At 46.3% G+C, this 21,678-nt stretch overlaps 2 protein-coding genes across 3 annotated transcripts; one reads left to right on the forward strand and one right to left on the reverse strand.

The window, feature by feature from the left end:
- Nucleotides 1-1,021: 1,021 nt before the first annotated feature.
- tmem259 (transmembrane protein 259) lies at nt 1,022-10,842 on the reverse strand. 2 transcript variants are annotated; one of them, XM_077024745.1, is made up of 11 exons: nt 9,729-10,842; nt 8,450-8,740; nt 8,088-8,250; nt 5,344-5,454; nt 4,979-5,101; nt 4,154-4,254; nt 3,785-3,842; nt 3,533-3,616; nt 3,039-3,171; nt 2,603-2,702; nt 1,022-2,439 (listed from the first exon to the last, which is right to left on the reverse strand). In XM_077024745.1, exons 1-11 carry the CDS (start codon nt 9,939-9,941, stop codon nt 1,801-1,803), a joined length of 2,016 nt encoding a protein of 671 aa, XP_076880860.1. In that variant the 5' UTR covers nt 9,942-10,842; the 3' UTR covers nt 1,022-1,800. The 2 variants fall into 2 exon arrangements, with proteins under 2 accessions (XP_076880860.1, XP_076880861.1); XM_077024746.1 differs by having other exon boundaries at nt 8,142-8,250; nt 9,729-10,838.
- Nucleotides 10,843-11,031: 189 nt separating this feature from the next.
- Nucleotides 11,032-21,104, forward strand: med16 (mediator complex subunit 16). Its single transcript, XM_077024744.1, has 14 exons — nt 11,032-11,655; nt 11,831-11,938; nt 12,406-12,575; nt 12,670-13,101; nt 13,240-13,345; nt 13,614-13,769; nt 13,894-14,111; nt 14,244-14,450; nt 15,207-15,417; nt 16,215-16,348; nt 16,583-16,775; nt 17,076-17,292; nt 20,408-20,491; nt 20,674-21,104. The coding sequence occupies exons 1-14, from the start codon at nt 11,517-11,519 to the stop codon at nt 20,798-20,800; spliced, it is 2,502 nt and encodes an 833-aa protein (XP_076880859.1). The 5' UTR covers nt 11,032-11,516; the 3' UTR covers nt 20,801-21,104.
- Nucleotides 21,105-21,678: the final 574 nt, after the last annotated feature.

The following is a 21,678-nucleotide window of genomic DNA, read 5'->3' on the forward strand; positions in this document are numbered from 1 at the left end:
CTGAACGGGAACACCCCCCCCCCCCCAATCACGTTGTTGCATAGCCTTTAAATGAAACCCGAACATAAAAGGAGATTCTACACGTCCTAGATTCCCTTCCAGTTTAATCTCTGCCTGCGAGTGCAGTACAACACACGTCTACTGTGGGCTCGCTGTACCATGATGGCATTAGAAGTCTGCAACAAGTGGAAATGTGAAATGTAACAAAAGCTGAAGTCAGGGAGATCCTGCAGTTTGATTGGCTGGCTTCAGCTTGCTGATCTGGCAGACACACGCACCGCTCCATTCCGTCTCACTTCTAACCAGTTATGATCTATTTACTAATGGACATCAGACCATCTTTCTATGACCTTTGATAATGTATTCATCTAACTGCTATCAACAAACAATGGCTGACTGCATAAATGCTGAATGACAGACACATGACTCCTCTGTGACTTGCTCTATTGTAAGACACAAAGTTCTTGGTCTGGGTATGTGCTATGGTACTCGTAAGAGTGTCGCTTACTTATAAATCCTTAAATTACTCCCCCATACCATAACACATACTATTTGGTAGATTAATAAGAATATTTATGATGGAAATTGTTTTTTTTAGGTGTGCATTTATGATGCAATTGTTACCTGTGAACTAAGCAAAGAGCAGCAAGAAGCAACACTACCCTGGAAGAGGGTCTACGTCCAGGGAACTATTCCCACCTCACAACACTACCCTGGAAGAGGGTCTACGTCCAGGGAACTATTCCCACCTCACAACACTACCCTGGAAGAGGGTCTACGTCCAGGGAACTATTCCCACCTCACAACACTACCCACGGGGTTACAGCAGTGCAAGCTTAAGGCAACCATTGCAACATCCTCAACTAAAAGATCACCCTTAAGTGAAGGTCAAAACTGGCAAGAAGCGCGTGCTTCACACACACACACACGCACACACATCCCTCAATGGAGAAGTACCAAGAAAAATTTTCTTGTCTCGACTTGCAGGTCTTGGTTGGGTTGGGTGGCTGGGGTCTGTCTGCCCAAAAACCCCGAGAACAGTTTCAGAAGGCTGTGTAACAAACTATAATGGTGTTTCTTTTTTTTTTAATCAACAATCAGACCACCAAAGAGGGAATTTGTCTGGAGAGTGGGAAAAGAATTTACACAACACCAGCACGTTGTAAGCTGTGAATGTACATAAAATGCAACTTGGCTAAATTTGTCAAAGCAGCAGAGACTGGGGTGGGATGGGGGCGTGGCTTCTGCTCAGCCTGTGCATCATAGTGAGTGCTCGTAGTCACAGCACATCGCCTCAGAAACGTCACGTGCCGTTGAGGGTCAGCTGACTAAACCAAGACTGGATCCTCTTTACCCCGCTGAACTCATACAGGCTCACAGGAAATGGGACTGGAAAACACATCAGCATATACGCACACCCCCAGTGATGCAAGAAACCAATCATCTATTAATCATAAAAAAAAAAAAAAACTAAACAAAACAAAAATCACTCACAAAAAAACTGCCCTCATTATGATCACACCCTCAAACGTGGTGTCTTTTCACTATAAATCGAGAAGCGTCTATTTTCATTTCAAGTCTCTAAGAAAAGCAAAGTCTGCTTCTGATCCGCCCCAGTTATTGGCCAGACATGTCGTGGGATGGATTGACGTCACGCTCCTTGGCAGAGGCTGCTCCTCTTCCTCCTCGAGGCCTTCCAGATGCGTTTAGGATGAAGAAGCTCTGTGCTGCTAGCTGAAGAGGACCAGGAGGTGAAATCGCAGATTGGAGGGAGGGGGGAGGGGCAAACGGATTCCTGGCTCAAGAAGGGGCGGAGCCTGGGTCGTTCTCGCTCGCTCTGACGGCGTCCCAGTCGGCCCCCTGCCGGGCATCCACCGCGCCCGCCTCTGACGCTCTGCAGTCCATGATGAGTGGGGCGGCTCCTGCCTCGTGGTCCTCTCCTCCTCCACCTCCTCCTCCTCCTGGGGGTCCCAGGCCCTGAGAGCAGCCCTGCGTTTTCACCTCCGCGCCCGGACACCCCTCACGTTCCTCTCCGGCGGGGGAGGAGGCTCGCGGCTCGGCGGCCAGCTCTGGCGTCTCCCCGCCGTCCAGGCGCGTGGACGACAGCGCCTCCGTGATGATGGCCTCCGTGAGGACGGCTGCCGTCTCAGCCATCCAGTCCTGCTCCGTGGGCGTGGCTGCCGCCGCGGCGACGGGGATGCCGTTGGCCGTCTCGGCCTGGGGCGGGACCGGAGCGGGCGGGCGGTCCTGGCTGTTGGCCGCGGCGGGCCGGGCTGTGGGGGCGGGGCCTGCCGCGCTCGTGTTGTTGTTCAGGTTGTCCTGCAGGGCCGTCTGGTTGGCTTGGCCCGCCTGCTGGTTCTGCAGCAACATCTCCTGGATACGGATCTGCTGGAGGATGGCCGGCAGCTCGTAGTGATGGAAGAAGTAGATCATGGAGTGCTGGAGACGGACAGGGACACACACCAATAAGCAGAAGGTTTTTGTTTTTTTTTTTTTTACTTTGCATCATTAAAACATTTTGTGGGCGGTCGTGTCTGTTCAGAAAACAACACGCAGCTTAAACTGAAAGCAGACATTCCCAGCTATGAGCAAGAGGCCTCACCTGAATGAAGAGCCAGGACGTGACCAGGGCCAGGCTGCTGTACTGCCCGTTAAAGCGATAGTGGTAGGCGTAGAAGGCAAAATGGTACAGATAGAAGAACCTGGGGGAAAGGCAGAGCCGGTTCACTGAAGTGACCTTAGAGTAACGCTCTCCTCTCCTTTACCTCTAATGTTTGTGCCGGGGGAGGAACCGTGCTTCAGAGCAAACACCTGCAGGAGCACCTTGACCTTCACGCTTTGAGTTGTTTTAACAGGGTAAAAGAGGATGTGTTAATGTGTGTGTGTTTATCATAGCTCAACTTAGGACTTGAACCAGTGAGTTTGACTCAGACGTGTGCTTGCAGCTACACAGCCTGGGCGTTGAGCAGCACTGTACTTTAAATAACTGTGCTTTTAAATGAGGGGATTTGGGGGGGCGGGGCGGAGCAAGGCCATACCTCAGCCAATGGCGTTTACTCGTGTTGGTGTGGCAGCAGATGGCATCATACTGGTCTGCCAGCCACACGATGAGGATGATGTAGAACGCTGTGGTAGTGTCATTGAAAAATTCAGACATGATGGCTTCCATTCCTGTAGATGAGATTGAGGAAAATCTCTTTGAATTCTGCCAGGTTTCAGCAATGCCACCCATGCATTTTACAGTCATATGAGCTTAAATAATAAAACGCAGCAAAGAAAACAAAAATCTTAAGGATTAAGGCTGATAATGCCAAATGATTTTCGCAAATACAAGAATCTTGCATGCTGAGTGAGACTTTGGTGTTCCTGTCACTGTTTGATACATATTGTGATTCTACGAAGTGAGAATATTTAGGCCAAATGGCAGAGTCCTGGTGGTCAGGGGTGATGCTGTGTAAACGCAGCCCGCTGCTTGGTGACGGGCATCTGGCCTGGCAGGCCACGTGGAGCAGAGCCCAGCAGCGCCACCTACCCACGAGGGCCAGGATCACAGTCAGCAGGGGGGCCGCAGGGAAGGCAATGGTCATGTTCATCTCCAACATCTGCAGGAGGTCCACTGCAAACGGGAGGAACCAGGGACGAATGAGAACTTCAACAGTTGTAAAGGACTATACATGATGGTACTGAACATGGAAGGCCTGTGCTCAGGGCAGTTTGGCCTGGACTACTGCTGCAGGCACACAGCGAAGGAGGGGTTGGTGTGGGATGGCGTTGGGGGGCTTACCTATGAAGACGAAGATCTGGTGGTGAGAGTAGCGGAGCAGCATAGAAACAGACAGAGTCTGTGGCACATGAAGACCCAAACATCAGGGTTCAAATATCTCCATTTTAATGAACAGCAGGTAGAATATTACTAATCTTTCTTCGCTAATATGATGAACAAATATTCAAAACTACATGATATTTGCAAAAATACACAATTGCGACAACAATGCATTTGTCAATTCAGTTGTCCGTTTTATACGTCCTGTGCGTTTTCTGAGACTCCAGCATTATAGGACTGCACTGACCAACACACGTCAGGAACACCACCAGTATTACATTCTCTGTTACGACATATGACCAGGTCAGCCAGTCTCACCACAATACTTACAAATATCACCATGATCACAAAGGCAGCCAGGTATGATGTCCGAGCCATCCACATACTAACAAAACGGTAGTGTTCTCCTGAAACCACATTCCTCAGGAACCCTACACACACACACACACACACACACACACACACACACACACACACACACACACACACACACACACACACACACACACCAATCAATTCAATTACATTCAAATTTTAATCACCGTTATTCCAGTCCATGTTGATACATGTTTATATGCTTAATATTTTTAGGGGTTCAAACACAAGCATTTTGTAACTGTGTAACTGCATTAACACATGAAAACTGAATACATAGTTTTCTCTCCTACGGATCATGAGCCTGCTTGGCCTGAAGGGGGCACTGCAGCAAAGCAGAATGCATTAAGGCCAATGACTCCTGATATTTGGGACCAAGAGACAAAATCCTGTAAATCTTGCAGATTCTGATTGCTTGGTTCAAGCCAATAAACAGAAAGTCAATAGGACCACTAAGCTCCGCCCACTTAGATTTCTTCTACATTGCATAATATACAAAACCTACTTTTGCAAACAGCCCCTAGTGGAGTTTTGCCGATTTGCACAAAATCAGTGTCAAAGTATTCACAATGTTTGCACTTCAATAATTATCTAAACTGCTTTGACATTTGCAAATAATATGGATATCATGCCAATCGAGTATGTAGGTCATGAATCCTCAAATTTCAAAACGCAGCCTACAAAGACTGGCGGATTTGGCCTTGGGGGGGTAAAGGTGTGGGTAGAACAGTCAAAGCACTTTTGGGTTTTACTGGGCTTGAACCCAACAAATCTATTTACCCTTGTTTTCCTCATTTTCTGCTAAAGCTTTAACGCTGGACATCAGTATGTCATCATAGCCCAGGAACTCGTCCAACAGGAAGCGGCTAAAACCGTCTCCAAAACACTGGTCCTTCATCGGGTCTACAGACAGGAGAGGAGCATCACCATACTGCCAAACATCAAATCATCATTTACAACATTTTTAAAGTACTCCGCCATGATAAATGAATATTCATAACATGTCATTTTAAACATGCATCATAGCACACAGAAGCGAAGGGTTGTAAATATAAACAATATCACAAAGTGGCAGCAACGTCTTCCTTTGAGCTTTCTTGAGTGTCTGTGGGCCTTACGGGCCCTGCCAGAGACGTGCCACTCACCCAGGGTAACCACCATGACGGGAATGTTGAGACGCTGCCGTGTGGTTTGGGACAGGCGGAGGAATCCGTACTCCAGAGAATACTCCACGATGTACTCCTCCTGGGGCCACACTGCACATGCAAACACACAGACCTGTCAGAACGTAACGCTCCTGCACCACTGCGTGCTAGTACGCGACTAAGGTTGGCAAAAGAAGCCAGCTGTGCTGTGAGACATCTCACCAAAGCCCAAAGGTAATGTGGATTAATAACAGTCAGCCCTGAATTGTTCCCACCTCACCCTGCTGGCCTATTTTACACATTATCGAGGAACAGTAATACAACTTAACAAGGCTTAATGTTCCTGCTAGTCAAATCAATGACAGACATGGCACTGCTAGACCATGTGAAGCCTTTATCATTTTTATTATTTCTGCAGAGATTTGACCTGAAATGTGATCTAATCCCTAAATTTAGATAGACATAAAACCATTACAAATTTTTACATTTATTTATTGAGCAAAAAATTTGAAACATTAAACATCGCCATTGTAAAAGTTGTGGCTACGGTTGAAATACCCTACTGCATACCGGATACTGCACACTAGTCTCCATAATAATATGCAGTATAGCGTCCAGTATGCGACAAACACAAGGACACATGAATGTATGAAGGTTCTGCCCACTTTTAACAGATTTTCCACCACCACTTCTTGACAGAATGCATTACAGCACAAAGATAACTGATCACAAACTGGAATATTTGGCACAAGTAGTACATCTCCTGCGTTTCTTTCTTATACAGGAAAATGTATTTTGGTTTTATACGGCATACTGACTTGGGGCCCACTCAGTATGTGGTTATTTTGAACACAGCATTTGTGAATCTCTAGGGGTTAATTTAAAGGGGTTATTAGAGTGGATTTAGCAGGCCTTGCCATTTCAAGAACATACATTTAAAGGAACCTCCACCAAACCACTGTGAGGCAGATGATCTACAAATGGAGTTCAGCCACACTGTTACTCACCCAAGGAGTGGTCGTCCAGCAAAAATTGCTCCAAGGGTGTGGTGCATAATATTAATACTGAAAATCACAAAGAATCCCAGGGGTAACATCTAGATGGTATCACCTAAAGATCTATAAATCTCTTTCACATCGAACAACATCAACATTACAGAGTCCACCATCAGCGAAACACTGAACGAGAATAGTTTACATGAATGAGGAAGCCAGTGCTCTCCATATATAACTGTTGCCAGTCTGAAATTTACTCAAGACGGCATGGATAAGTTAGAGTCTTACTGGAAGAGAAAAGAGCCAAGTTAGGATTTTTGGTTTAACTGAAAAATGTTATGTTTATTTAAAATCAAACATTGCATTCCAACCCAAGAACCCCTTTCCAACTGTTAAGCATGAAGGGGGGGGCCCGGATCATGGTTTGGCTGCTTTGCTGCCATGGGCCCAGGGCAGTTTACCATTTTTGATGGACCTATGAATTCTGGATTGTGCCAGCAAATACTCTGTGCTATCTGTGAACTGAAGCTTGCCCGTAAACAGGGCATAAACAGCAAGACAACCCTAAGCAGAGAAGTAAGTCTAAAGCAGACAAAATTCAACATTTTAATTTGAGCACATCAAAGTCCAGACCTCCCCCCAACAGAAATGTTGCATAAAGACTTCAAAAGGGCAGTTCCCACAAGGAAGCCCACCAACATGCCAGAGTTGAAGCAGTTTTGTAAGGAGGAATCAGCCCATTGTGCAGGGATGATCACTACTTAAGCAATTCTCAAGGGACTTGCACCATGGAATGCAAGGGCTCATTTCCTTTTTAAATGTTGGGTAACTCTGCTCATTAAATATATAAAAAATATGATAATTTTTGCACATTTTATTTAATTGGGTTCTCTTTTATTCTAAATTTAGGGATTAGATAAAAAATCAGATCACATTTCAGGTCACATTTTTTTGCAGAAATATAGAGGATTGTAAAGACTTTCCAGCAGCACTGTCGGTGGGAGAGCGCTAATGACAGAAACCGGGAGCTCTGTGCTTTACTGAACGGAGTAAAGTCCAGAGCTCAGACACAATCAGCAGGGACGCCCAGCAGCCTTGTCAATAACCAGAAGCCCTGTTAGCTACTAGAGCGCAGCCCCACCACCGCCACCTGTCGCCATCTCGCACACTCGTGCCGCAAGCGTGTGCAGACGCAGAAAGGCCCTCATTGTTCCAACTCTGACAAATCCCGTGAGTAAGGCGGAATTGTACTCATTCGTTTCAAAGCCACCTACACAGTCAACGTGTGACCAAGACATCTACACTGAACACCGCTTACATGACATCAAATGCAACATGATTTAATAGTTAACGAAATTAAACAAACAGAAATCTACAGTGAAGCTTAAAAGGATCGAAACAGCGAAGGGTTGAGTCAGGGTTAAAAAATAATGATAATCTATTTAGAATACAGAGCTAAAGCAGACCTCTTGCTGTCTAGCCAATGGCTGACAAGGTTACGAACTCTCAGTCCCTTGTTCATATAATATCACATTACCTACATGCCTCAAGGCCACCCAGCACAGAACCGCCTGCCATAAGACTGAGAAAGCAAAGAAACTGGGTGGAAAGAACAAAGGCCCCGAAAGGTGGGAGTATCGCGGGTGGAGGAGAGTGGAGGCGAAGGAGAGAAGCAGGCGAGGTCTTGAGGTCAGAGGGGACGAGCAGGAGCGGAGCAGGTTAGCATTGTTGGGGCATGAGGAGCTTTACCTGCTTGGGTTAGCATCTCAAACTGGGAAACCCTCTCCTTCGGCAGCTGCGTACCTTTAGAGGGCGCCTGGCTGAAGGAGAGGTTCTGCGTGTCGTTGTGGCCTGGGGCCGGGACACCTGCCCCCAGCGACGGCTTCAGCCGCGGCTCGATGTCCAGCTCGAACTGCGTGGGGGTGAGAGAGAGAGAGAGAGAGAGAGAGAGAGAGAGAGAGAGAGAGAGAGAGAGAGAGAGAGAGAGAGAGAGAGAGAGAGAGAGAGAGAGAGAGAGAGAGAGAGAGAGAGAGAGAGAGAGAGAGAGAACCGTGTTAAACCCACTGCTTCTGTATTGCTTTACCATAGGCCGTCACACGCCGGACCCTCACCCGCACGGAGCTGTTGTCGAACATGTCCATGGTCATCTCCTCTTCCTCCTCCTCGTCCTGGCGGGCGCCGTTTGGGAGGGTGCCGTCGGCGTCCGGCTCCCTGACGAGCCCCTGGAAACCTTCGGCCTCGTAGAACTGCAGGAAGATGGGCGCGCGGCTGGAGTTGCGCTGGATCTCCACGCGCAGGATGCCGTCGCGGGGCCACTTCTCCCGCACGTGCTCCAGGCAGTTGATGGGTGAGCGTGAGAAAGCGATGTGGATGTAGGCCAGAATAAAGAGCACAAACAGGGCCTGCCAGTGGAAGTGGGGGGTAACCAGGACACACACACACACACACACACACACACACAAAACTTACAAGGTGAAATATCACTGAAAAGAAAAACAGTACAGGTCACATCCATTATCCGAAACAGTTCAGGCCAGAAATGCAAGTCAGTGTGGCAGACAAGACCCTCTTAAATCAGTAAAGAAAAAACATTCTGAAGTTTTATCCATATGCTGACACAATGTTGACACCTGACTCAGTCATTAAAACTGGCGCCTACCATCACTGCCAAATGGGTTTTATCATCTCCTCTCACAAGGATATTTGATAATCGAGGTTTGGGTAAGGGTGATAAAACGGATGCCTTGAAGACGCCTCTTCAAGCCAACATGTCCTCATCAAATTGCACGAACATGGCAGTCTTCCCCTCACCTTCAAATATTTGTACCAGACTCATTCTTAGGGTTGTGCTATAGTCCATAGCTACAGAGCACTATGGAGTCTGTATTACAGTTACAAGTAGGATATTGTGTCAATATCTGTGAAAACATTCAGTATAATCTTCTTCCCGTAATTTCACACTCAATCACAACAGATTTCTCTGTGCAGGAGGTGGGGCTTCTCTGACGGTTAATTTAAAAGGAAAATCCGCAAACAAGCCTGCAAGAGGCTGTCAAGGGACTTCCACCCATCTCACCAAAACAGTAAGCCGGGTGGAAAGATCCAAGCAAAAACGGGGAGCTGTATTAGCCACAAACCAAAGGTCAGCTGTCGATATTGGGAGGATTTCAACGCTGTGAAATTAAACCAGACAGCAGTGTTAAATATTTCAAGACAATTATTTTCCTACTGCCTCGAATTTATTGGTCTCAAATTCAACAGGAACCAGTTTTAGATCCATTATATATTTAATGACATCAATGCCAATGGAGTCGATTCCACATCTCATCAGCAACGACATATTAGGACGAGGACTGTAGAAAAGTCATAAAAACACACATACAAACGTACCTTCAAGAGTACGAAGAACTCGAAAATGCGCCTGAAGGATGGTGGAAACAGCCTGGCGTAGGTGACTGCCATCTTAAAGAAGAGGGCGTGAAAAAGTCGGTCCCGCACATTGATGAGAGGGTTCTGGTTGATGTTGGGATTGCGCATTCGGTTCGGCCCGCCGTTGTTGTTCAGTGGCACGTTGTTGTTCAAGTTGCCCTGGTTGTCCGACATCCTTATTCCGGCTCCGAGACTTTATTAAGAGAATTGTGTCTCATGCAGGGAGGGGGGGGCAATGTACGCAGACACAGCTACGGATCACCAGGTGTTTTTATCGCAGATATAGGCGAGGGTAGATGGCTAGATAGGCCACTTCTCGCATTAAAACGCATTAGTTAACTAGCCACTCGCTGCGATGGTGAATGTCACATTAATTGGCACAGGCTAGTTCATCACGAATGTCATATATTGGCGATGGCGACGTGATGGGGCAAGGTTACTTCATGCTCGCCAGCTATCCAGCTACGCGCTTCTCACGACATGGCTACACGGCGGCTAGCAAAAAAAAAAACCCCAAACATTTACACAAGTTTATCATTTTAAGGACAAACCGAGGAGGAACATGTTACTCTTGAGCTGCGGTGGCGTTTCTGTGGCGGTTATTTCTGTGCGTTTGAATCAACGCTCCTCTCCGCTCGTACATCGTAGGGCTTGGCTAACTACTCGCTAACTTTACTCCGCTTAGGCTACGACGACCATTGACGCTACATTATAGCACTTTATACAGACTTTATTTCACATAGTTACGCTAACTAGCAGCGGGCCGTTTTTGCCCCTCGAATTTAAATCCTAACTGCGATATTTAGATATTTTGCTACCACCACACGGCTAAGCTGGCTACGTTAGCTTAGCGAGCTCGCGCAACTGCTAACTTAAGCGGTCCGCCACAGGACCCGTATGTTGTGGTGTTCTAACGAGCTTCCCGCTCTATAAGCCGCGACGCTGACGGTCACTGACCGGACGAAACACCCGACAGCTCCAGGAACGCTGTATAAAAATCTCATGGGAATCCTTTCGCTATGGTTTCCCCCCGCCCCTGTTTACTCTCGGCTTTAAGGCGTATTTGGGAGTGACGAGAAAGAAGCAAATGAGACGATATTAAAGACGAGTCGCGTCGATGTGTTTGAACTTGTTTTAAATGTAGTTTCAAATCACAGCGCCACCTGTCTGCCGAATGACCACATGCACTCAACAAGCTCTCACTTACTTATTTTCATGCAACACAGAAGCAAGGATTCACTAAATAGCCACAGTAAAAACACAAGCTATGAATCAGAGTTAGGAGGCGTTTTGTGGCTATAGCTTTTGGAGACCGCAAAAGCAGTAATATAGCAGATATTATCTCCAGTGGACGTTTCTCAGCGCCGGTAGCGGCTACCATTACACTCCTATCCAGTGGGGCGCTGTGACACGTATTCGGGGTTTGTACAAACCGTAGAGTGAGAGACAGACATAGCAAAAACCTCTGGTTCAGAGGTCCATTGGTTCTCTGGGGAAATAATCGAGTTTCTGAACGTCTGTTGTTTAATATTCTCAGCATATTCTTACACAGAACTGTATGGATAAGTTACATGTATGTAAAAACGTCGTCCTATCCTCTTTCGCGCTCAGTTTTGTCGAACTAGCTAACGTTATCTAGCTAGCGTTTCTCTGCCCCCAGATTCAGTGACTGGTACCTTGAACATTTAAGCAACCCAGATTAAACGTTCAAACATCACATTAGCGTGCGCCTTCATCAATGAAATAGTCATGGAGGTTGTGTATGTGTGCGAGTGGGAGAAGAGACCTAAAAGCAACCATAGCCCCTCTATCTCGTTGGTATGTGCATGGTCCTGCAGGAACCTCATCGCCTTCACAACAGACCTTAAAAATGAAGAAGACGATAAAGGTAGGACGTGCCGTCGGTTTCCATCCATATCAACTGCATTCTGCGATATTAATGTATGAAGAGAATTATTTTGATGACCAGGCACATCAGGTGGACCAGGCGTAGGACGTTACATGTGTTGTGGTGTATAAGCTTCATTATAAAACTTCCAAACACGGTGCTTCTTGTGTTTTAGATCTCAGTCACATGATCCACATCATTGACACTGAACATCCCTGGGATGTCTACTCCATCAATAGCGGTCATACGGAAGTGATCTCTTGCTTAGAATGGGACCAGTCAGGTAAGTAAACCTAAATGCCTCATTTACGCATTTTAGAGTCATTTTACAAAGGAAGCTCAATTGGACCTCAGTTATTTCCCATATGATTGTCTCTTCACTTTTGTGTCTCCAAATACTCCATGAAAAACATTTTAGTGATGTTTGGTATACAAAATGTGCATCTCTGCCTAGAAATTGACAGTAAGCCAGAAGGTGCATCTTTTAGATGATCTATATCTCAGTGAGGAAATATGTGCATACTCACAGAAAGGTTATTAGAAGCTAAATTATCAATTTCCTTCACATTAACTTAGACTTTAGAAGTATCTGACCTCATAAGTTTCAGATACTTAAGTTGGCTACGTCACTGAACTGCTTGGTTCTTACTGTTTTGTATGGATGGATGTGCACTTCCTTGTTACTTGGCTCTTGTTGAGAGGTGGCGTGCTGAACTTTGCAGTTTGTCTGATGTAAATGTGTGTGGCTAGGATCCAGGCTGCTTTCTGCCGATGGGGATGGACAGATCAAGTGTTGGGCAATGACTGAGCACCTTGTAAACAGCTGGGAAAGCATTCAGAGCAGCTCCGTGGAGGGAGACCCTATCGTGGCTCTCTCGTGGCTGCACAACGGGGTCAAGCTCGCCCTGCACGTGGAGAAGGTACGGAGGGGAAAAAACCCACGACTTTACATAAACATCTCGCCAGTGCAAGTCTCGGGTGCATACTTTTCACTTTGCTCCCCTCACCACACAGTCTGGCTCAACCAACTTCGGTGAGAAGTTCTCGCGGGTGAAGTTCTCTCCGTCGCTCACGCTGTTCGGCGGGAAGCCCATGGAGGGCTGGCTGGCGGTGACCGTGAGCGGCCTGGTGGCGGTGTCGCTGCTGAAGCCCAGCGGGGCGCTGCTGTCGGCCAGCGAGAGCCTGTGCAGGCTGAGGGGCCGCGTGGCGCTCGCCGACATCGCCTTCACGGGCGGCGGCAACATCGTGGTGGCCGCCACCGACGGCAGCAGCTCCTCGCCCGTGCAGTTCTACAAGGTGTGTGTGAGCGTGGTGAACGAGAAGTGTCGCATCGACACGGAGCTGCTCCCCTCCCTCTTCATGCGCTGCACCACCGACCCGGTCCGTCGCGACAAGTACCCGGCCGTCACGCACCTCAAGTTCCTCACACGCGAGAACTCTGAGCAGGTGAGGTTGCACCTTTGGGTGGAGGATGGCCAGGAGGATTTTTTAAATGTTTAAACTCATTGAATACTGAATGTTTTGATGCAGTCTAGGGTTCTAGGTAAAATTATTGTCTTTTTAATAACGTGAATGTTTTTGAAGGTACTGCTGTGTGCGTCCAGTCAGATGGGTAGCATTGTAGAGTGCTGGTCATTACGAAAGGAGGGACTTCCAGTCAATAACATATTTCAGCATCGTTCACCTGTTGGTAAGTAATGCAGTATCCACTCTGTAGATTTATTTGTTTGTGGCATGCTGGTCCTTTCAAATGCAGCATATGACAGTGGTATGGAAGCCTGCATTGTTTACCCCCTTTGTCATTTGTGTAGAGTTCTGTGTAGCCCTATTGTCTTGTGTAGCCCTCTGGTTCTGGAGAATCGTTGCTTTGTTTCTCTGTGTACTCTCACACACTGAATATGGTTGAAATGGCAATAAAACCCCACTTGGATTGAATTGACTTGGCCATTGGTTTGCAGTGGGGGAGAAGCAGCCGATGATTTTGAAGTGGCGAATCCTCTCGGCCACCAATGACCTGGACCGCGTGTCTGCAGTGGCACTGCCCAAGCTGCCCATCTCCATCTCCAACACGGACCTCAAAGTTGCCTCAGACACCAAGTTTTGTCCCGGCCTTGGTAGGCACTTGTAGGCACCATGCATTACTTCACACCCTTATCTTGACTTTCCTTTGGGGTTTAAGAATTTTTTAAAATGCTCCACATCTTGGGCATTTTACTGAGGTGATCTTGTGACCACCAGGTCTTGGTCTGGCGTTCCACGATGGCAGTATTCAGATACTTCACCGCCTATCCCTCCACACCATGGGAGTCTTCTATGGGACCTCTGGATCTTCCCAGAGAGTTGGGGACGAGCCGGCCATCAAACGCCAGAGAGCAGGCGGCCCCACCATACACTTCAGAGCCCTGCAGTTCTCCTGGACCTCGCTGGCTCTGGTTGGTGTGGACAACCATGGAAAGGTGAACCAGCCAGTTACACACAAGCAAATTTACTTATTTTAACTGGGATAGTCCTCAACATTGGCTAACGGAACATCTTTTTTGTGTGTTAGAATATACTTAAACTCTGCCTTACTTCCTACTTAATTTTAGCTGCACATGATCCGCGTCTCCCCCTCCATGGGCCAGATGTTGGATATGAACACTCTGTTGCGCCACCTGCTGTTCCTGCTGGAGTACTGCATGGTGACTGGTTATGACTGGTGGGACGTGCTGTTGCACGTGCAGCCCGGTATGGTGCATAACCTGGTGGAGAAGCTCCATGAGGAATATATGAGGCAGAACCAAGCCCTGCAGCAGGTACAGCACGTCTCCGAGACGTCAGCAGGGATGGGGGACCTCGCTCTTCGATTGGTGGAAATGATCTACATGAGTGTATATCTGCATATGTACATAAGATGTTAGCGCTGGTTAGCAGCATGTAGACTCAACTTTTGTTTTGACCCACATTGAGATTTCAATTTCCTAATTGAAAACCCAAGTTGGCCATTGGATAAACCCACCACCTTCTGCTATTATTCATGATATTAGCACTTCTGTGAATCTGAACGTCTTTGAGCAGCTGTTTGGTTTGAAGTAATATGCCATCAATACATGGTCCATAGCCAGGACTACCATCTCTGAGATATGCAGTGTGATATGTCAGCTGAAAACACGTCCATGAGCAAACATAGAGGCGTTGGAGATTAGTTTGTTTCCCAGCTGAAATAATCTATCGACTAAAACGGGTGCCCACAAGTTTTCAGCTTGCGAGCTACTTGTACGATGACCAAGTCGGAAAGATCTACCTATTTATTTTTTAGCTGCGTGTGTTGCTCGCTGACGGGGGAGGGGGGGGGCATGTATGTCAATCAAAATACAACCGTCAGTGCAGATAGTCGATAGCCTATCATTCATCCACTACTTTTTAATGTCATGCGATCTACCCACACTTGCGATCGACGTGATGGGCACCCCTGGTCTAAAGTAACTGCAGATGTTTACAGCTTGTGTTCTATAATAGGATGGATAGTGTGTTCTGAACCTGTTTTTCTTATTCTTGGTCACGTCTGCAAGGTGCTGGCCACACGTATCGTAGCCGTGAAGGCCTCGCTCTGCAAGCTGTCCTCCGCCACGGCAGCCCGGGCGTGTGACTTCCACGCCAAACTTCTGCTCATTGCCATTAGCTCCACACTCAAATCTCTGCTGAGGCCCCACGTGCTCAACACACCTGACAAGAGTCCAGGGGATCGGCTGGCGGAGATCTGTGCCAAGAACACAGACGCCGGTACGAAACCTGCACTACAGCATACGTCACTCTGAGAGCTGTTTCTAGATCACCTTTATTCCTAAACACATTAAGACTGTTTTGGATAAGAAGAACCTTCTTCAGGCCTGTCTGGGCCTAGAAGAAGCTGCACTCGTCCTGTCTGGTCCTAGATGGTACAGCAGGGGTGGCCACAGTTTTCAGCTTGCGAGCTACTTATAAGATGACCAAGTCAGAAAGATCTACCGGGGTGGCGGCGAACGTAATTTGTTGAGCGGGGGGGGGGGACGTAATTTGTTGAGTGGATTGCAGATTGGCTACCGTGAATGTCAATCAAAATACAACCGTCAGTGCAGATGTGCGATTCATCTACTACTATTTTATGTGACGCGATCTACGCACATTCCTTCGCGATCGACCGACACTTCCTCGGTCGATCGCGATCGACGTAATGAGCACCCCTGTGGTACAGGATTAGAGCTTAGCTGATAGTCAAGTGAAAAATGATGATAGTAATACACATATGGTGCAAGCAAACCAGAACAACTGGAAAAGTACACCAGACATCTACAACATCTATAATCTACAATGCATTGTGCTTGTGCCACAATCTCACCTAAAATGCATTTTAAATGTATTAAACAAAAATGGCTTGCAGGTAAAGGACATTTTTTTATCTACTGTGATTTACGTTTTGTTGCAAATCCTCCATAGGCGAAGGTATATGAAGTTAATTCACAAACGCCCTTTGGGATCTGCAGATCTAAACGTTTCGATCTGTTGAGTGATCCTTCTCGCCTCTTGGTTGTTCTGGCCAGACATTGACAAGGTGATGATCAACCTGAAGACGGAGGAGTTTGTTCTGGACGGGCCCCCCTTGCAGTCCCTCCAGCAGCTCATCCAGTGGGTGGGCGACATCGTGCTGTACCTGCTCGCCAACCTGCCCAACCAGGTCTGTTTAACACCTGCATGCTACATGAAGCAGCGTAGAGTTAATAAAACACAAGAGATGCGCAGGCCATCATGAGACGTGATGTGTGGTGGGTATTATTAGTCAGTCAGCCATGTTGTATGTGTTAAAGTGCAAACATTGTGGTTGTAATGCATAATAAGGTAATTTTTTGCCTGCGACACTGGTAAGTTGGCCACACCTAATGTTCCTCCTCATCCTCCTCTTCCTCTGCAGGGATCCATCGTTCGGCCGGGTTTCGGCTTCCTGCGCGACGGGTCCTCGCTGGGAATGCTGCGGGAGATGATGGTGATGATCCGAATCTGGGGCCTGCTGAAGCCGGGCTGTCTGCCCATCTACACGGCCACGTCAGACAACCAAGACAGCATGTCTCTGCTGTTCCGCCTCCTCACCAAGCTCTGGCTCTGCTGTGAGTCCACCACACGACAAGCTTCAGACAAGCATTGACTGTGGGAGTCTTTTTATGTTTTAAGCTTTTTGAAATACAAAAAGTAGAGAAAGGACAAAAACAAAGTAAAAAAAAAAAAAGCTTTGAATGTCTGTCTGGAAGCAACCACACTTACACTAGTGTAATGTGTCATCTTTCAGTGTGATTCACATATCATCAATCTTCCTAAATATCTACCTCTTCTTGTCTGTTACACTCCTGAAGGTTAACATGGTGAACGAATTGAATGTGTTTTTGTTTCCCCTGCTGTGGTTTCTCTAGCACGGGATGAGAGCCACCCACAGGAGCCGGATGACGCACTGCTGGACGAGTGCTGCCTGCTTCCCAGCCAGCTGCTGGTTCCCAGCATGGACTGGCTACCCATCAATGACGGCGTTATTACCAAGATCCAGACCAAGCAGCAGCTCCGTCTGCAGTTCGGCAAGCCCTATACACTGCCTGGACTCAACCCCAACGCCCAGGTGGAGATCTTCTCCAGGTGAGCTGCACCGATATCACCATCTTGGTTCAGGTCCTGTCTTTACCACAGGACGTTTGAAGTTAATGTTGGGAATTCCTTCTCTCCGACTACTACACTCAAGCATGGAGTAGGACAAGGGTCTGTTTTAGAGCTGGTACTCTTCTCTATATATATATGCTTCCATTGGGCTGTACAACATTTTGTTTCACGCTCATTCAACTTCATCTCCCACTGAGGCCTACTGATTCATGCTCTGATGGTCCATCTCTACTTCTCTAGCTGATAGTCTAGGTGAACACCTTGGTGTACTGTTGAATCAGGTGAAACCTCTGGTTTGACAAACAGATAAATTATGTTGTCCAGAATAGTTTCTTCCATCTTCAGTCAGTCTTGGAAAAAATGCTTTGTGAAGAGGTGAGTCTTCAGTCTTCGTTGTGAGTGTCTCAGCCATGTGCACACCACTTAGGTAGTGAGACAGCAGAGAACATCCACCCATCCAGTTTGTTCTTTTAAATGCACTTGTCATGTACAGCTATATGTCCAGGCCAACCAAGGCTTAGTGGACTGATTTCAACTAGGGATGCACCGAAATGAAAATTCTTAGCCGAAACCGAAAACCGAAAATGAGGAAACCAAGGCCGAAAGCCGAAACACCGAAATACATTATGCCAATTATTAGTAACATTGGATTTTTGGCTAACCTCACTAAAATCAAGGCATTGCTTTTCAAAGAATACATCAACTGCAAAATTTGATTTGAAAATATTTATTTAGCACTGACATTACAGTAATGCATATTATAAAATAAAATTAGTGGTGGGCCGTTAACGGCGATAACGCTGACAAGGGCCGACCACTAATTAAATTTAACTCGCTTGCAGACCGTTTTTATCTGAGAGGATAAATATATGTATTTTATACGAGTTAAATTTAATTATAACTGACTGGCCTGAAAGATAAATATAAATTCTCTCATAAAAACGTGACGCGAGTTGCAACAACATTAAACAGCTCAGGTAAACACGCTTCTGAGAAATGTCGTCTGCCCTGCAAAACATAACGGGGCTCAATGTGCTCTATTAGCCTACGAAATCCCTACGACAGAGAACGGCTGATCGTCTAAGGCAGGGATGTCAAAGTCAAATACACCGAGGGCCAAAAAACCAAATTTGCTACAAGCCGAGGGCCGGACTGGTTCAATGTTTATTAAAACATATTGAAATGATTGCACATAGCCTATTGAACCAAGACCTAACACAGTGTATATTATTTAATGCTTAAATGAATAAAGCAATATTTTTGTATGGATCTGTCAGTAATTTCAAGTGAAAACATTTTTCAACAAGCAAACAGATAAAAACAAACTTCCTTCAAAGAACATGTCCTGTACATTAAATGAATAAAGTAATAAAGGTTTGAAAAGTGCTGGAATTTAGGCTAAAGTACTTGAAAATGCTTGAAATTGTAACTACTTCGTTTCACAACAAATATCTGTGACTGCACAGTTCTCTTGTATAACGTTAACAAATACGAGCCTCTTGTAATTCCAGGACGAAACATGAGAGAACGTGAAGTTAAGATTGGGCGTTTTGAAAATAATGTGAATAAAAAGCCAATTATTTCGAATATATGTATAAATATTTAACATAATTAAGTTTATCGTGCTGGGAAATATTGAAATGGACCTTGAAAGTGACGTACAAGTGTTTTAATTCCACCTTATAAAGGTGTATGAGCCCAGCAAACATGACTTTGTTCATTGCGCTGAGGCGCGGCGCGCGCAAAGTTACAAAATTCGAGAGGTGCACGACCTCGCGAATCGACAGCGCGCGAAGCCCTCGCACACGGGCGGAGCCACTGCAATTACGTCATTTTCACCGCGCGGACCCTCGCCGCTTGTGCGCGCTGCAGTTACTTTGCGGGCTACCGTTGCATTGTGGGGAATGTAGTGTTTGTGCGTGCAAAACACCAGCGAGCGGCTGTGGCCTGCGGGCCGCTTCTAATAGTAATTGAATATCATCCAGGGGGCCATAGATAATCAATTCGCGGGCCGGATCTGGCCCGCGGGCCTTGGCTTTGACACATGTGGTCTAAGGCAACGAGTTCCATAATTTTTGGTGTAATGTCCTTTTGCCTTGGCGCCATCACTGAAACTTTTTTGCTAGCTTTATCCAAATAAGCGCGTGCAGGTGGCGATTTTTGTTTGCGTCATCACAACACATTGTTTCGGCCGTGTTGTTTCGGTGATGAAAGTATTTCGGCCGAAAACCGAAAATGCAAATTTAAGCCATTTCGGCCGAAAATTTTCGGTGGCCGAATTTTCGGTGCATCCCTAATTTCAACCTTCACTGAGGCAAAACTGGAGAAACTGATCTTGCACAACTCGACTTGCTCTAATTAAAGTATCAGGGACATAACGGTCTTTGGAACTGGTTCACTAGAAGTTAATTATGACTAAATGTATTAAATCGCTAAGTGTATTAATCATTATTAATGTACCATTTATACCTATGTTATATCCTGTGGGTAAATGTAACAGCTACAGTTAGTTCCTGATATATTAAATCCCACTTAAGAAATAAAACACTATAAGATTTATTATTAGGTTCAGCAGATAATGCGTTTTGACAAACACTGGAATTCAAGGGAACCTTTTCGTGCTCAGTCAGGACGTTAGCTGCTGCTGGCCTTGCCCTGTTTTTGTCAGACCTACCCACAAATCCCGGCTCTGCTGAAAATAGCCAAGAAATGTCTTGCTGTGACACCAGTGAGCAGAGTGTGTGTATTATTGTTTATATTGTGTATAAACTAATACAAATGTATATTAGTGTATATAATGATCAGTCATCCACATGACCAAGCAGATTAAATGTTTGTATCATTTTTGTATCACTGACGGTCACAAAATGAATAGCTTTTTGTTTAACATGGTCTTATTCCTAAATGCAAGCCTGAGGTATCCAGTCTTTCTTATTGGCAGTGACCCATAGTATGTCTTTGGTCTCGATGAGTACTCTGTTCTTCTGGCGATTGGGAACAATGACACACTGCCTGGAACGTTGGTCACTCAACACACTTGGCATTCAGATAACCACTCAGGTTTGCACTTTTGCTAATGTGACTGTCTTTTCAGGAGTCCAGCGTCCCAGAGGATGGACAACCTCCGCTGCGTACACATGGGCATCTCTCCCACAGAGGACAGCAAGGCTTGCACCAGGTCCAGACACACACATTACTTATCTCTCATATGTGGGGGAGGGGGTGGATTATCATATTGCAATACGATTTGTTTATATAGACTAAACGGGTATCGGTTGTGTCGTTTACAAGATCCGAAGTCTTGTCTACAGCGCGAGTTTGCATGGCCGAACGATTGTTGTGGGTGTTTTTGTGGCTCAGGTGTGGCTGCGTTACGATGCTGCGCTCCCCAAACAAGACCAACGCCATGAAGCAGTGGGAACAGCGCTGGATCAAGAACTGCCTGTGTGGAGGTCTCTGGAGGAACATCCCCAACTCTCTGCCATAAGAACGTAGCGTGGTCAGAGTCACACAGGAGACGACTTGTGCTAACTGCCCTATCATGGGCTGTGTCACCAGTGAGGTGGTCAGCACTGCCATGCCGTTACAAGTCAAAGAGACGGACCCTATGGGATATTACTCTCACTGCTGAGGTCTTCAAACTCATCAGGCATCTTCAGTGAAATGTTTGACTGAGTAATGGTGGAATAATTTCATGTTATCACTATTTGTAAATACAATTCTTGCTATTTTTTCATCTTATTTTGTAATATTTTACCTTTCAATAAACTCCAAGGTAGACTGGAATAATATCCATCTGTAGGTATTTTCCGAGCTAATGTGTTTTCTGCAGTTCCTTCTGTGATAACGGAGTTTTTTTGCGTCTGTGAAACGGAAATTTTAAGGCTTACAGTAGAGCCACAAGGAGGTTCTCCATTTCTCATATAATTCTATACGCATACAGACAAAATGGTCTTGATAAAAGGCGCATATATCGGAAGATCTTGAACTCACAATCGGAAATTGCTGAACCAGGACCAGGGCTGCCGCTCTGGTCTTAATAATAGAAAGCGCTGCGAACCGATCCAAACGTTGCTGATCAAAACCGTGTTATTGCAACCCTAGCCTCACAAAAAGAGAGAGGATTTTCGGGGATTCCTGATCTGAGCGTGTAGCTTCTCACATCATCAGCGCTGCGTTACCAGATTTCCTCACCTGGACGGACTGTTCCCAATCACGAAATGTGCAAATGCCTGCAGAAAATGGCAACGGCAAAAGTGATAGGAATATCTGGATTACTTGTAAAGTTGAGACGCGTCCAGGGAAAACGATATTTCTGCGCCCTCGAGAGACACTTAATTACTGATTCAACGCGGTTAAACCCTC

Source organism: Brachyhypopomus gauderio, chromosome 12 (genome assembly GCF_052324685.1).
Source record: "Brachyhypopomus gauderio isolate BG-103 chromosome 12, BGAUD_0.2, whole genome shotgun sequence".
Taxonomy (NCBI): domain Eukaryota; kingdom Metazoa; phylum Chordata; class Actinopteri; order Gymnotiformes; family Hypopomidae; genus Brachyhypopomus; species Brachyhypopomus gauderio.

Excerpts from the sequence above, each read along its gene's own strand:
- med16 (XM_077024744.1), top strand. The coding sequence starts at position 11,517 with ATGGAGGTTGTGTATGTGTGCGAGTGGGAGAAGAGACCTAAAAGCAAC. Across the intron at positions 12,576-12,669 it reads TCGCCCTGCACGTGGAGAAG|TCTGGCTCAACCAACTTCGG; the intron begins GTACGGAGGGGA and ends CTCACCACACAG. Across the intron at positions 17,293-20,407 it reads CAGGTGGAGATCTTCTCCAG|GAGTCCAGCGTCCCAGAGGA; the intron begins GTGAGCTGCACC and ends CTGTCTTTTCAG.
- tmem259 (XM_077024745.1), bottom strand. The coding sequence starts at position 9,941 with ATGTCGGACAACCAGGGCAACTTGAACAACAACGTGCCACTGAACAAC. Across the intron at positions 5,102-5,343 it reads CGTCATGGTGGTTACCCTGG|ACCCGATGAAGGACCAGTGT; the intron begins GTGAGTGGCACG and ends TCCTGTCTGTAG. Across the intron at positions 4,255-4,978 it reads AGAAAATGAGGAAAACAAGG|GGTTCCTGAGGAATGTGGTT; the intron begins GTAAATAGATTT and ends GTGTGTGTGTAG.